This window comes from Chenopodium album, chromosome 1 (genome assembly GCF_948465745.1).
Source record: "Chenopodium album chromosome 1, dcCheAlbu1.1, whole genome shotgun sequence".
NCBI classification, from domain to species: domain Eukaryota; kingdom Viridiplantae; phylum Streptophyta; class Magnoliopsida; order Caryophyllales; family Amaranthaceae; genus Chenopodium; species Chenopodium album.
In genome coordinates this window covers 46,964,275-46,980,261 of record NC_137834.1, presented here as the reverse complement: position 1 = coordinate 46,980,261, position 15,987 = coordinate 46,964,275, and the positions used below count along the sequence as shown (strand labels likewise).

At 35.9% G+C, this 15,987-nt stretch overlaps 1 protein-coding gene and 1 long non-coding RNA gene across 3 annotated transcripts; both read left to right on the top strand.

Annotated features, from left to right (window-relative positions):
• Window positions 1-7,767: 7,767 nt before the first annotated feature.
• On the top strand, window positions 7,768-10,127 carry LOC145632171 (uncharacterized). Its single transcript, XM_081684479.1, has 5 exons — window positions 7,768-7,897; window positions 8,220-8,539; window positions 8,643-8,786; window positions 8,908-9,687; window positions 9,888-10,127. The coding sequence occupies exons 1-5, from the start codon at window positions 7,768-7,770 to the stop codon at window positions 10,125-10,127; spliced, it is 1,614 nt and encodes a 537-aa protein (XP_081540605.1).
• A 1,627-nt stretch (window positions 10,128-11,754) lies between these two features.
• On the top strand, window positions 11,755-15,193 carry LOC145584123 (uncharacterized). Of its 2 annotated transcripts, XR_014100338.1 has the most exons (4): window positions 11,755-11,994; window positions 12,719-12,855; window positions 14,250-14,356; window positions 14,451-15,193. It is a non-coding gene; the product is annotated as an uncharacterized LOC145584123 (long non-coding RNA). The 2 variants fall into 2 exon arrangements; XR_014100339.1 differs by lacking the exon at window positions 12,719-12,855 and having other exon boundaries at window positions 11,759-11,994.
• Window positions 15,194-15,987: the final 794 nt, after the last annotated feature.

Below are 15,987 nucleotides of genomic sequence, written 5' to 3'. Positions count from 1 at the left end.
TGATTTTGTGTTTGCGTCTTCTACTAACGAAAAGCTTGTAGCTTGTGATGTTGTTCCTAAAAGTGTTGAAAGCAAGGTTGTTAGTGAAGAAGAAAAGGATTCATTGAAGGTTTAAGATGAGTTTGAGATTCCCTTTTAGTTTGAAGGAAGATGAAAATAGTTTTTCAAATGGTGAAAATGCAGATCTCAAAGATCCAAGGAAGAAGAAATCAAAGAACATCAAGAGATTTTCCAAGAAATACAAGCGTAAGTTGAAGTTCGAAGAGTTTGATTTGGTTTCCATGATTCAAGATGACATGGTTCATGAAATGATTTTGAACAAGCCTTGCAATGGTTTTACCCTTTCCACCACTTTGGATAAGGTGGTGCTTTTTGACTCTCCGTGATTTGGAGGAAGGGTCGAGCTTAGGACCTTAAGCAAGCGCTTCCCGGGAGGCAACCCGATTTTCTAACTTTTTTCTTTTGATTCTATTTTTCTAAACTTTATTTCTTTCACTTGTGTTGTTGTTTGGATTAATAGGTTGAATTCATCGGAGTTGGATTATTTTGAGCGAGCTTGAGCATAGTGGGAAATTGTTTCATGGTGTTGGGTGAGAATATGATCGATATTGTTATATTTTGAGAGGAATGGGTAAGATAATGTAGGAGGTAAGTTAGGAAAAAATGTGCCATAATTTGAAGTAAATATGAACTTGGTGGGTTTATTATGGTGCTCTCATTAATTTGGAGTATTGAACCCATTGAAAATGAATTTAGTTACTGGTCGTTTTAGTGGTTCGATAATCCCGGAATGATAAAGATCGTTGAGCCCATATATGCACGCACTAGGAGAAGAGATTGAGCAAAGTAGTGCAACAGCTGGTGCGAGCGCGCGAGCCGCGCGGTCGAGCAGCCGAGGGTATTTTTTTTCTTTCTTCTTTCCTTCCCTCATTTCCCCTCATCCTCACCCTCAAGCTCACTCCTTCTCATTCCAAGCAACATCCATGAACCCTAACCCCCTTTATCAATCAAAATTCCTTCTCTAATCATCAAAACAATCAACCAAATCAACTAATTCTTTCTCCAAGTTTATCACACTCATTAAAAATCATTCTACTTTCCCATATTTTTCAATCTCCAATCTATCTCCTCCATTGAAGACAAATTAGGGGCTTTTTTTATTTGGTAAGAATTGGTAGCTTTCTCTTGATCAATCTTGCTTCAAGTGTGGTATAATCTCTTTCTTTGACTCTATTTTACATAATTGTATCATTTTGTTGCAAGATTTTGATTGTTTATGATTGTGAATAGTAGTAGTATGTAATTTGAAGAACTTGGTGATTGATTGTGTAATTTGGGTTGGTTATTTGTGTTATTGGTGATTTATTTTGCTTGACATTGTGTTGTTGATTGTTTTGTAGCCAAATTGTGCCAAATTTTTGTGAATTGTGGAAGGTGATTTTTGGTAGTGTTGATTGTGAAGTGAAATTTGTTGGTTGAGCGAAGTGGTTCTTGTGTAGTGTTGGTGGTTGAAATGTTTTGTGAAGTTGTTTTGTGGTCGTGGTTGTGATAAATTGTTGAAGCAAACATGTCGAGAATTGTGAAAGCTATCACTTCCAAAACCTAAAAGAGAAAAACAAATGAGCCATCACCTTCAAACACTTCTTCTCCTCAAACACAAAGCCTTGAGCCCCTACCTCTCCCTAAACCCCATTTCTCTAATCAAGCGGCCAAACCTCTGTATTCAACTTTCAAAAAGAGAACCTACAAGCCCTCACGGCATTACCATCAACATAGCATGATTAAACTGGGGATCGATGAGGATTTGTGGTCTCTCTTTGATAATCTTGGGTTCAGTACCTTTGTCACTCGGAGTTATAGAACCTATCTTGAGCCTACTTGGGAGTTTTTGGTTTCTTTGAGTACTACTCCGGTGGGTGACAAAGACTATGAGGTCTCCTTCCAGCTCTTCAACAAAGTTCATGTCATGTCTTTGGCCGAGTGCAATGTGGCCATGGTTTTCAACCCTCATGCAGATTTATTCTTTTCGGACCGAGAACATGAGCATTTGGAGGGTTTCTCTCAAAAAGCCTTCTGGAAAGCTATCTCGGGTTTGGATCAGTTCGGCGCTCGATTCTCTCTTGCAAGCGATATATATCAACCTTGTTTGAGAGTGCTCCATAGAATTTTGGGGTACTTGGTGTTCCCTAAGCAAGACATGGGAAAGATGTTTCTCCCGGAGTTGCGGGCTTTGTTGATAGCAACTCGGGAAGAGTATCGAGGTCGGTTGAACTTGGGGCGTATATTTTGGATTAGTTGCATGGAGATAAGGGGCAACCGGCCTGGTGATATACCTTGTGGTAGTATGGTCACAAGGTTAGCTACGAAACTTGGGTATGAGAGGTACCTTCTTTCTTGCACGCCGGTGGGAGATCTTGACACCTTATACCTCAACACCGCTCAACTTAAGAAAGTGCAATTCTTGGCTCGCAATGATGATGATGAAGTGTTCGATTGGCTTTGTAGGAACTCTAATTAGTTTTATCTTCCGAACCCTTCTCTTACCTCTATTCACCGGGTTACCCCAAATGTTTGGTTTGTGCCCTCTAGTAACCGCATCCCCGGGGAGGATGAAGACATGGAAGATGTTTTGAATGAAGAGCGGCAAATTCAGGAAAGTCAACAACAACTACATTAACAACAAAGTCCGCATCAACAACAACAACATCAAGAACATCAAGAATACGAGTTTGCTAATCTTGATATGGATGCCCTTAGTAGGCAAATGAAGGGGATGCAAATTCATTTGGAAGGCATGTATGATTAAAATTTTGCGACAATGTATAATCAAATAGGAGGCATTTTGAAGATGCAACAACGTATGTTTCTCCAACAACAAAAATTGTATGATGCTAGTGTTAACCGTGGGGAAGTTTCCCCCCCGGTTAACTATCCTTACTTTACACACCAATTTGGTCCTATTCCATCAAGTGGGTATCCTTATTGGCAAGGACCCTCGGGGTCTAACACCGATACTCGCTCATTCCCCGATGAGCACGGTAACTACGATTACCGTGTTCCTGGTGGGATCAATTATATATAGGGGTGATCCTAACTACCCCTATGTACACCCCAATCATCCGCTACCGCTCGTCTTGCCCGAGAAATATTCTCCCCTTGCCCCTTGGCAACAAGAAAACTTCAATGGGCACTATGGTTGGCCGCCCGATTACACCGGGGGATGGGATCTTTATGGTCCCCCATCCGGGTTCTCCTATGATGAGGATGACAATGATAATGCCGGGCCGAGTGGTAGCTAGTTCCCATACATTGTGCATTTTTCCTCCATCCCTTACTTTATGTGTTGTTTGCTTTGCATTGATGGGATGTTGAGATGTATTCATGTTAAGGTTGGGGAACTTTATCTTTTTAGGGGCTTATCTCGGTGGCCAATATTGTTGTTGGATATTGCCTTGTCTCTTTCTTGCCTCGATGATTGATAGTTGCATGCCTTAGCCTCTTCTTGATGGTGTTTATTTGTTGTATGAGCTTTTCATCTATATTCTTTCTCTTTTGATGATGTTGTTGTGTTGATTCCTTTGATAATGATGCATGTTGTTTTCTCCTATAAATCCAAAGCCCTAATATCCAAATCCCTTGAATCCAAATCCCTTAAATCCAAATCTTGTAAATTAGATGATTAGTTGCTAGTTTAGTGTATAGTTTCTTTAGATTTCTTTGCTTATTTTTACTTTCTTTTTGGTAGTGTCATTTGTTTTTGCTTTGCAGTTCCTTTTTGTTTAGTCTTCTTTCCTTTACTCTATTTTGAAGTTACTAACCGTTTTCTTTGTTTATAGCTCTATTTTATATTTTTCTTCTCACTTAGATTTGATGACGATGCTATTGTTTCTTGGAGCTTAATGAAGGTGGTAAATTTTTCGCCTTATTTTTATTATCATTGCTTGGAAGCCCGGTGAGATCCTTCTTATTTACTTTCTTTTATTTTCTTTTCTTAGATGCATAGATTAGGATTAGTTTAGGAGAAGTTGAATGGTTCGAGGATGTAATGCTTGTAACGCCTTAGAGTGTTTGGGGTCATTGACGTTGTTGTCGTATGACCACTTTTGATGATTGGGAATTACATGTTCTACTTGCATCTTTGTTCCTTTCTTTATTTTCCTACTTTTCTTTTATCTTTGTTTTCCTATTTTCTTTTATTTTCTTTACTTTTTCCTTATTTTTTTTCTTTTTTATTTTGGTTTGAATAATGTTTTTGAGGCTTTATTCTTTTTGTTCTTTTTCTTGTGAATTGGACTATATACCAACAGACTTTTGCTTTTGAATGATCATCTTCCTAATTGGTAGTGGTATGCACTGTTTGAGATTATGCTTGGTTGATTCTAGGATAGCGTATGCTAAGGTAGCATGTCTAAGAACTAGGAGGATCATGAAACCTGATTCTATTTTTTTCGTGGTACGCTTGATAGTTGCTTCCTATGGTTGATTTGACACCTTTTGTGAGTTTTTGATACATCCATGTGAGGTTCATAAATTTTCAAGCCTTCTTCACTTACTTGCATGAGCGGCATGGAACATTGACTATTGCATACCAAATCTTGAATCTTGACTCATAATAGTCAAACACGAGACCGAGCCATCTCGGGAGGACAAAGCATCTTTTCGGGGTGGTAATTTTTATTTTCTAGGATAATCTTCTTTGTTTTTAGTCCTTGGGGTTACATTTGCCTACTTACTACCCATTTGAGATTTTTCCCTTCTTTTCAAGCCACATCTTTAGAACTTTGAGCCTTTTGTTTCTTTTTGTTCCATTTATGGTTTTTGTGAAGCAATTGATCATGATTTTTGAGATTGTGGTTAATAAGTTTGGATATTGGTTCTTTTTGTAAGCAAGCTTGTGTTATGTATCTTGTGAATAATGGCAAATGAATAAATGAAAAATCCGTCCAAAGTTAAAAAAGGCATGGACATTCAAATGCAAAGTTGTAAAAGCCGTCCATAGTTAAAAGAGGCGAGGACAATGAATAATTTTAAATATGAAAAAAATTGAAAGAAGAGAAAAGCAAAGCAAATTAATATACACTACTACAAAATGAGTTTTTTTTACGCTGAAGCCTCGACGCTAGACCATGAGTGTCAGCTTGTAAATATAGTATCCGCATTTTCTGGATGCTTTTTAGGGTCTAAATTGATTTCGACGAGTAAAAGCGTCGAGAATTCTATTACATGTGGTGCACGTGAGTAGATGATTTAGATCAATTACCTAAACCCTCGGTTTCCGAGATTTGGGAAAAAAATTAGGAAAATTTTCAAATTACCACCCAAAAAGGGGTCCTAATTTGAAATTACCACCCAATAAAAATTTTATTTTAAACTACCACCCATTAAAAGTAAAATTCTTTCAGATTACCACCTTTTTATGTTTTCCGGTTGAAAATCCGACTGTGGGTCCCACCCTTTTAACTTCCCTCTTTTTTTTTTTCTTTTATTCAACCTAATGTTCTAACTGTTGCATTAAACTCCATACTATTCATCTCTCCTCAATTCCTTCTGTTAATCTAACCAAAAATCATCAATTTTTTCCCTCTTTCTTCCTTTAATTCTCTGTCAACTTCTCAACTACCCATATAGGATTTAATCAAAACCCTAAGTCTACAATTTTCTGGAAATTGAATGCTTGGTTGTACTTGCATGTACTGTTGATTGCGCCATCTCGAAGTGTTCTGTGGGGACCTGAAGCGTGTAGTTGAAGCTCGTGTCACTTGCTGATGTCAATGGCGACTCCTGAGGTAAGCAATTTTGACCTTATACAGTTGAATTTCGTATTTGTTGTTGTTGATGGTATAATTGCAATTATGTGTAAATTTAGGGTTAATTTTGTAATGGATTATCTTCACATTTGTTTATTATTGCTATTGGAACTGTAATTGTTGTGTAATTGGGGGAATTGTTTAATTAAGCCACTTGTGTTGAATTAAATAAACAATTGTGTTGGGTTGGTAAATTATTAACTGCCAAACTTAATGATTGATTACTGCCTTATTACACTACAAGAAAAATCACTTTTCGTAGCGATTATTTCGTAGCGATTGTACATTCGCTACAATATGCAAGTATGTTTGTGAAATAACTAAGGATGTCGTATCATTTTTACAATCGCCATGGTTTTCCCATATAAAATCGATACGGAAAACATAATAATACATATCCACACTATTTTTACACGTTTATATAATTTTGAGAAATCGTATCATTTACAATCGCCACTAAATCCTAAAAATCGATACGAAAAGCCTTTTCAACACTAGATATATAAATATTGTTTGACAAAGAGTACATAAAATATGTCATAGATTATTGGTGAAATATTTAATATAAGAGTTTGAGGTTGCATGTTCGAATCTTGTAAAGATCATACGCATGTTTTTTTTTTTTTGAAGAAAATGAGTTAAACATTTATAGCGATTGTAATCGCTACAATAATCACCACGATTGGATGTAGTTTTTCGTATCGATTATTGAGGCCAACCCCAATGATATTGAAAACCACTACTAAAGGCTAAGGCAACGGGGGATATTGTATCGAATGAGCATTCGTTGGGAAAGCTTTTTGTTGCAATTACAATCGATACTAAAGGTTAAAATAATTGCTACGAAAAGGTTATTTTCTTGTAGTGTTACTATGAACATGACCCTGATAATGAGGAATTTGTGGATGTTAAGGTTAGATTAGGTGGTGGGTTTGTTAAAAAAAAGATAAAGGGAAGGAATTTGGTTGTGTATGAAGGAGGATGGGAGTTTTGGAGGCATAGTTGTAAAGTGAGTGACATGTCAGTGCACTTGCTTAGAGAGAGTTGCATTTGGGGGTTTGTTAAGTTGGATTTGCATGTGCCTAGTGTGTGGAGTATTTGGTATAAAAAAAAAGGGAAAGCTTTGGTCAAATGGGAAAAGGGAAATTGTGAATGATGAGGAAGTCAACGGCTTTTTGGAGACAAAAAGTAAGGATGGCTTTGTTGCACTTTACTGTACTAGCCAAGAACAGTTTAGGGCTGTTAGTGAAGAACCCATTTCTGTTGAGCCTACCCAAAATAGCCAAAACACTGTTGCCTAGCCCACTGAGATTAGAAGAAGCCCTAGGTTAGTTAAAACAGCAAAAAGACTTGGGTGTGACAGAGGGTGATAAAGAAGCAAATAATGTAGGGGATAGGGTTCCTACAGAGAGTGTAAAAGGGAAGGGGAAACAAGGTGAGCAGGAAGGTACTTCTAGGGGGAAGACAGTGAAGGGAAAAGCTCAGGGAAAAGGGAAAAAAAAGACCAAGAGAAAGCTTGTGCTTGAATCAGATTCTGGATCTGATTCTGGTGGGTCTGTTGATACTGACATAGATTGGGATGTTGGGGAAGAGGAGGGTGAAGATGAGGGACCAGAAGAGGCCAAACAATTGGAGGACAGTGGGTGGAAAATTCTACAAGAGGTGAATGCCAGTTTGAAGGATGTGGAAGACAAACATGAAGAGCAAGTCTTTTTGGAAAGTTAACTGCTACAGAAAGAGGTAACTCTTCAGAAAGAGTATACTTCAGATTCTGAAGATTTGGATAGTCCAAGAGCTTCTAATGATGAGCATGATCCTAGTTCATGGTTCCATGCTTCAACTGACTTCAAGAAACCAATCCAATTAGTGAAATATTAGAAGTTCATTAACAACACAGTGGTGAGGAAAGCTCTTAGGGTTCATGCCATTGAAAACAGGTATGAATATTGGTATTTGCACAATGATAGTAGTCAGATTACAATACAATGTAGGAAGAGGTGTCAGTGTAAATGGAATGCTAAAAAATGTAGACTTCCTACTTGTACATGTGTTGGGGGTAGAAGATGTCACTTTAGGGTGGTGGTTAGAAGGTATGTGAACCAAGATTTTTGGCAAATAAAGAGATTGAATTTGAAGCATAACTGTCTTAGGGTTAGAAGCAATCATAACTTAACTGCTGAGTACTTAGCTGAGAAGTACATTGAGGATTTTAGATCAGACTTGGGTTGAAGATTAAAGCTTTCAGAAGGAAACTTTAAGGGGACCTTGGGATAGAAATAACATACAGTAAGGCTTGGATGGCAAGGGCAAGGGCTAAACTGATGATTTATGGCTCAGCATCAGAATAGTATGCTAGAGTTTGGGACTATGGTAAGGCTGTTATTAAGCATAGCCCTGGATCTGGTTGTGTAGTAGTAGTTGATGGAGTAGAGAAGCCTGAACCTCCATTATTATTAAGAATGTACATGTTTCTTGCACCTTTAGCCAAAGGGTTTTTATCTGGCTGCAGGCCTATGATAGGGCTTGATGGCACTCATTTAAAGGGTCCCCACCCAGGACAGATCCTAGTAGCAGTTGGTAAGGATGGTAATAACCACATTTACCCTATTTCTTGGGCTACAGTTGAGATTGAGAACAAAGAAACATGGATTTTCATTCTTGAGAGGCTGATGGATACACTAAAAGATGAAGATGGAGGCCTTGGTTATACTTTCATGTCTGATAGACAAAAGGTAAGCCTATTTTGTTTATTCAATATGTTACTTCCATTTCTAGTCTTAACTTGGGTTAATGAAATGAAATGATTGTTGTTGCTTGATTGTGGTTTGTGAACAGGGCATGCTGGAAGCTTTGAGTCAAGTTGTGCCAAATGCAGACACAAGGTACTGTGTCAAGCACATTTGGGCTAACTTTAAGCTACAATTCAGTGGCTCAACATTTAAGGAGTTATTTTGGTCAGCTGCCAGAGCAACTACCTTGGTAAGTCACAAAAGACACCACTTTATTATACTTAGAATGTGTTAAAATCTTGTTTTGGTTGTACTGTCCATAATCTAGGTTATATGTTAGGTATTTACTAGTTATTTTTTGTCTTTTATAGTTTGATTTTGAAGTGGCCATGGAGTCAATTAAGTTTCTTTCTGAGGAGGCATATGAGTACCTTGCTGACATCCCACCAGAGCACTGGTCTAGGAATGCCTTTAGTTCTTTTCCTAAGTCAAACATGCTTCTTAATAATGATTGTGAAACCTTTAATGCTGTTATAAAAGAAGCTAGGGATAAGCCTATTTTGACTCAAATGGAGTGGCTTAGGAGGTATATGATGAAAAGGAACCATGACAAGTGGGAGTGTTATCAAAAAATGGAAGGCAAGGTAACACCTTATGTGAAGAAAACATTCAAGAGAATTGAGGTTGTTGCAAGGCATTGTATTGTGCAAGTATCCAGGGATGATGCATATGAGGTTGAACTGAATTCTGATATAGTTACAGTTGACCTTAGCAAACAAACTTGCACCTGCTATCACTGGGAGCTTACAGGTATCCCTTGTGTCCATGAATATGCATGCATCATGGACAAAAGGGTAGATCCTGAAGACTATGTAGACACTGCATACTCTGTGGACACCTATATGTTGGCTTATAGGTATGAAGTGCAACCTATGCCTGGCCCACACCATTGGGAGAAGGTGAAGCTCAGAGCACCTATGCCACCAGCCATTAGAGTCCAGCCTGGAAGACCTAAATCAAAGAAAAGAAAGCTAGAACAGGGAGAAGAGGGTTCCCAAAGCCAACAAGTGCAGAAGCCTGTGAAGAGAAGAAGCATCTGCAAAATATGTGGGCAGCAAGGTCACTATGCAAAAACTTGCAAGAACCCAACAGTAACTCCTATTGTTGTGTCTTCACCAAAGAAAGATGGAGGCAGACCCCCCTCAGACACTTAATGGGTGAAAGAGCAAAGAAAGAAGAAACAACTAAGGGGATTGCAGAAGGTTTCTTTTTTTTTTTTTCTTGTTATGTTCTGTTCTGTTCTGAGTGGGATAATTTGAATATTGATTGGAATGTTCTGTGTCAAATACAGGAGAGTGCACTTGGTGCTACTGCTGGACCTAACAGCATTGGGAATAGGACATTCCCTCAAGAGCAGTACAGGAAGGACCAACAACAGAACCAACAGCAACAGCAGGAGCAGCAAAGTCAACAGAGTCAGCAGAGTCAACAGCAGCAACCTTTAAGTCAACCAAGCCAAGCCTCAACAACTACTTATGCTAACCTTGTCCCCACTTCTATGAATTACAAGATCCAAGGTGGTAGCAATTAGAAGGTGGTAGTGTTAGGTTGTCATATTTTGGACACTGTGCAATTAGAAGGTGGTAGTATTAGGTTGTATTTTGTGAACACCAACAAGCTTAATTTTCAGAACACCAACTATCATGTACTTAACTATATTTAGTGGTGGCTTGTATTTTGTGACTTGTAAAAACTAGGATTTCATTTCAATGCCATATACAGTTGGTTGAAACAAAGTTTGCTTCAATATAATCCTAGTTTCAACCAGTTGCACTTATGTTCATTGCCATGATGCAAATACAAACCACATAAAAGCAATAATAAACACACAATATATAAACCACAACTACTTGTTCATTGCATTAACATACCAAACACCAAGTTTAACATTACAATCAACTACTACTATAATAAGTACACCTCTCTTAAACCAGTTTGTTAACTACAACAGAACCTAAAACTAAAATGATCCTAGTTTCAAGCTTTGAGTCAAGTTGCTGTCAGGATTGCCACTGCCATTGATCATCTTCTTCCTGTCCCCATTCAAAGCCTTCCATTTCATTTTCAATGTATCAAACCTGCAATTACAAAACAACAAGTCAGTCTATGCAACACAAGCAATTATACAATTCTAAGTCAAGCACACCTAGTCACTGTGGTGGTTGGCCACCATAATGAGGATAACAAGGGGGTGGCCAAGTCCCATTTTGTTTCATCCTGTACTCAATGATGCAATCAGCTAAGAAACCAGGGTCATCTGTGCTCCCAACATGTATGATGTACATATCCTTTTTTCCCAACCTCCTAATCATCTTGAACACATCACCATCATCTTCTAAAGTCCTATACTTTCCTTTATAGATATACTGAAATATGGGGTAAAGAAGGTCAATTGATCCTTCTATTGGATCTTCCATGTCACGAAGTTGATCTTCAAAAGCTATGGCTGTATCCTGTAGGTTACTTTTTCCTACTTCATATTCAAGGTCAACAACAACACTCATATACTTAAATCTGAAAATGTACTTATTCTCCTCCATTTCTGCAAGACATAATCCAAAAACAAACAAAAAGAACTAGCTTACAACTTCATGCATCAATGAATCATTCAAATCATTCAATCGCAAAACACAGCACATAAGATACAATTATTCAACATAATAAACAATTGAAGAACAAATTTGGACAACATCAATTTCAATTAGTAGAATTCTAACTAAATCGCACAATTAATTGCAAACAAATACCCTAATTGCAAAAAGCCCCAAATTTTATTGCCTCATGAACCCTAATTACTAAATTAGGGAAAAAAACCCTAATTTACGAAGTACTGGAATCATACCTTAGCTGCAAAATCAGAGTATGAAATTTAGTTTATATCTTCTTCTAACAGTACAAGTTAAAATTTGAGGGATTTAGAATGTAATTTGGGGCAAAATTTTTTAAATTGAAGTTTGACAATTTATAAACAACTGAAATCGGGTAGAGAGAGTCAAAGTAGCCGTTTATAGCCGTTACGTGGGGCCCTCAAACAGATTTTCCACCGGAAAACAAAAAAAGGTGCGTAGTAATCTGAAAGAAGTTTGTTTTTAATGGATAGTAATTTAAAATAATATTTTTATTGGGTAGTAATTTCAAAACAGCACCCTTTTTGGGTAGTAATTTACAAGTTTTCCAAAAAATTAAATCACCCAACAAAATCACAAAAATCCCTTCATTCCTCTTCTCAACCCTAACTTAATCTCATTTTCATTCTGAATTCTCAAGGAGGTTTATTAAATCTTGGACTTCATATATAGATCTTCGTTCTCCTTACATTATCATACCTTCTCTACTCATCATCAGTTATATAACGTGTATTCGATTTCATCATCTCTGCGCTGATCGATAACATTGAGGTACATCCTTTCTTTTTTATTTTATTCGTTTTTTCCTTTTAAAATTGGGTTCTCTAGATTCTTTTAGAATTTTCATATTCAATAATGTCACAAAATTATGGTTACATATTGGTTTGATTAATGAACAATACATTTTTTAGGGTTTTTGTATGTATATTGTTTATTTATTTTTGTGTGCTACTGTTTCTGTTCAGTAAAATTAACCATTAATCACACATTGGAACTTATAAGAAATGAAGAGCCTTGTTTGATTCTCTAAAAAAAAAAAAAAAATAAAAAGTGGAACATTATTGTTTGATATTACTGTTTGTTTAAGCATTTGTTTGACTTTTTTTTTTTTTTTTTTTTTTTTTTTTTTTTTTTTTGCTATGATTCGGTTATTGATGTTTATGTCTATGGGTTCAAAGTGAGAATAGAAGTCTCTTGATTATATTAATGTGAATTGATTGAAATTTTAGATTTTTTTGTGCATTTCAAAACACAAGCATATGCCAATATTCTAATTTCTTTGAGAAAATTATGAGGTAAAAAAAGCAGGGGTTTAAAGATAACGGATGCTACAGTAGCAAGCTTCAATGGGTGTTCAATAAATTTAAAGAGGAATTTGCATATTTTTTAAGCTAATCACATCCTCTTTCTGGTTGATAAATAACCCTTCTACATAGGTTGCTTTAATATTGATATTGGATTTTTGTAATGACTACATTTTTGAGAGCTTATGAAGGAAATAGACCAACTTGGAGGACACCTTAGCACCCTTGAAGGGTAGACTCAAGGCTTCAGCCCCAGAGTGTTCCAACTCTTATTCGTTGGGAGAATAATGTTGCTGCTACGCATATTAGTGCCCTTATTAAGTTCTCGGTGAGTCTAAGATATCAAATGTGCGTTGTTTAGTTGTAGTTGTAGAGTGTTTTTTTACCCAATGCACCCACCCCCTAGACTGAAATAATAAACTTGCTTAGATAATGGTTACCAAAACATAACAGATGTCTAGTTATTAGGCTATTCTGCTAAGGTTGTTACTAGTCAATAAATGTTCATAATTTCCATTTTATCCTACCTTTATAATGTATATATTGACCGATTTATAGGAAAGTAATCAATAATCACTAAAAACACTTGATTATGATTTCATCATACTTTAATTTAGAGGGGAAAGTCATGCTAAAATGTTAAATTAAGACAGTAAGTAGTTGTGTACCATCAATAATTACATGTTATAGCTCTTTGTGGTATGTAGCTCATGGTTTGTGCCAGGAACTCACTTTTTATATGTAAACAATAGACATGTCTACCTCAAAAGAAGACATAGAATAAAAATGCTTTAAGAATTATGCCATTTGTTGATTTATTTATTATCATTCCTAGAAAGACATCTTATGTTACTATAGCAACATAGATGAATGTTATGTTATTTTTGCATCTGGTTTTGTGCTGCTGTATCACATCTTTTGTGCGAGGCTTTGTTATGGTGAAAGCTCTGCGACTGTTGTTTACCTACGTTGTAGCTGAATTGTTGAACTCTACCTAAGAGTAGTCTACATGGCAACTTGAGTATGTACAATTATTTCCAAAAATAAAAAGCAATGCAAGATTAAACATTAAACCCCTTTAATTTGTACATTTGAAAGTCTGAAATCTCAAGTATTTTGATCATCAAAAATTTGTTATTTATGAGAAATCAATCTATGTCTTTTGGGTAGCAACATTTATTTCAAGAATGAGAAGAGAGTTAAGTTGGATTACTCTTTGTGGGAGGTTATCTATTTATATCTGGTTGTATTAGTGTTTTGTATTTTTTTGCTGGTAGATTACAATAGTTTGGAGTTTTTTTAGATGTCGTAGCAATGTTTTGCTGCTGTTGTTGCTGCTATTTTACCGTTGTCCTGTAGTTCCATTGCTGCTGTTCGTCCTATATATCATTGATCAGCACTAATTTTTAGCCCCTAGTACTTTCATGAAAGTTACAGAGCTCAAAAAGTTATCCAATTTAGGCTCAAGAATTTCTCAATTTGGAATTGTGTACTAGAAGTTATGGCTTCTGGAAATTTATGGTGTCTGCTGGCTTGATTCTATCGCAGCGGGGATTTTATTTATGCTTGACGCCTATTTGGGTTGTTTCCTTGTTGGGTGGGATTGCTAAAATGAATACTCTGGCTTTTCTTATTTGTTTTAATATAATTTTCCTTCAATTAATTATATATTAGTTGAAAGAAGTACGGTTGTGTAAAGAGTAAGAGGAATTTCTTTAGCAGGAGGTCTAAACAGCAAGAGGTGGCTACTTATTACTTGGCTTCTTCACAGGTTTATCAATCCCCATCAATAATAAATGTTTCATATAAATTCCTTTTATTAGAAAAAGGTGCAGGTTGATTACTGTTTTCTGATCATCAATTTATGATCCTAAACATATAATATACACACTCATATATATAAGCTCTCTATACCTTCTGCAGTTTTACGAACACACACTGACAAGGTTAAAAGGTAGTAAGGTACTAGTTTTGCCATGCATATCCGTATGAACTACTTTTTAAATATGTTTGTTAATTTGAATGAATGAATTATATATTTAGTTGAGAAAAAACATGTTAGTTTGTCCTCTATGGTACCTATTTTGAAGCTCTTAATTTGGTAGTGTAATTATTTGATATATATAATCATAAAGGATAAAGTTGTTCAGCTAGTGTTGCAATCCATTAACTTACTATCTTAAAAGCTCTTATTTTGTCATTGTAGTATGTATATAATGTATAATTTTTATTGTTGTGATGTTAGGGAATATAATCCACTAACTATAACAAAGCTTACTCAACCAGCAAAAATATATGGCAAATTTTAACTTCAAGCTTTGATATATGCTTGTTATTGGTGCAAGATATTGATGTGATTATTTTATATGTCCTATTCTAAGTGAAAGTTATTGATCAAGTGGATATATGAAGGCATTTTAGTAGCTACAAAATCAATTGTGAGAAGCTGCAATTTTTTCGATATAGGTGCAGAATTACAATATAACATTTTTATTTAATGTTAGCAGTTTATTAAGAAGTTATGTGTTATACATAAAAAGTTCTTGTACTTTTCTTGTATCATTTTAGCTTAGATCAATAATGTTGGAATATATTGGTTTTTGGCACTGTATTGTACATATACTAAGTTTTATTCTTCTTCTTGATTATGAATAAAATTGAATTTGAGTAAACTTTTCTTTTGATTTTGTAACTACTCAGTATATTAGTTTTCAGCGATAAAATTAAAATTTATTTTTTCTTGAAAAATACAACAATTTATATAAAAAAATATAGCTTTTAAAATAAATGAAACAATGTACACCAAAAAGCGTCGACAATTTTGAGATTATAGACAGTGAAAAGCGTCGCCAATTTTGAGATTATAGACAAAATAAAAAGCGACGCCAAATTTGAGAAAGTGCGAGAACCAACACTACTTACGACGCTTTGTATAAATATTTGGACAGCAAAAAGCGTTGAGAAGGACGACGCTTTTTGGCGGGAAAAAAATTTCGACGCTTTTTTGTGTCGAGAATAAGCTTAAAAAGCGTCTAAAAACCAAGGAATTTCTAGTAGTGATAGCTTTGGAAAAATTGAAAAATAATTGAAAGAATGAGAAATTTCAAAAATATTTTGATGTGATTCTTTTCTCCTTTTGAAGCATTGAGTACATCGCTTCCTTTAAGCTTGGGGGAGAAGCGTTTACGCTTTTTGTATATATGATTGTGGTTTTAGCTTTGAATAAGCTTGGGGGTGTTAGTTTGTTTTTGTTTGATGATTACTTGGTTATGAGGACAAGGTTTGATCACTCTTTTGCTTCACTAATTAGGAATACCACCAAATTCTAAATTTTAAGCCTACCCTTACCCTTTTGTGCTTACGTTACAACCATTGGGAAAGACCTTTTGACCTAGAGGTTGAGTCACATACCAAGGGAGGGCATTATGAGTTAAAGCCTAAAGAGAGGGGATGCAAAGTC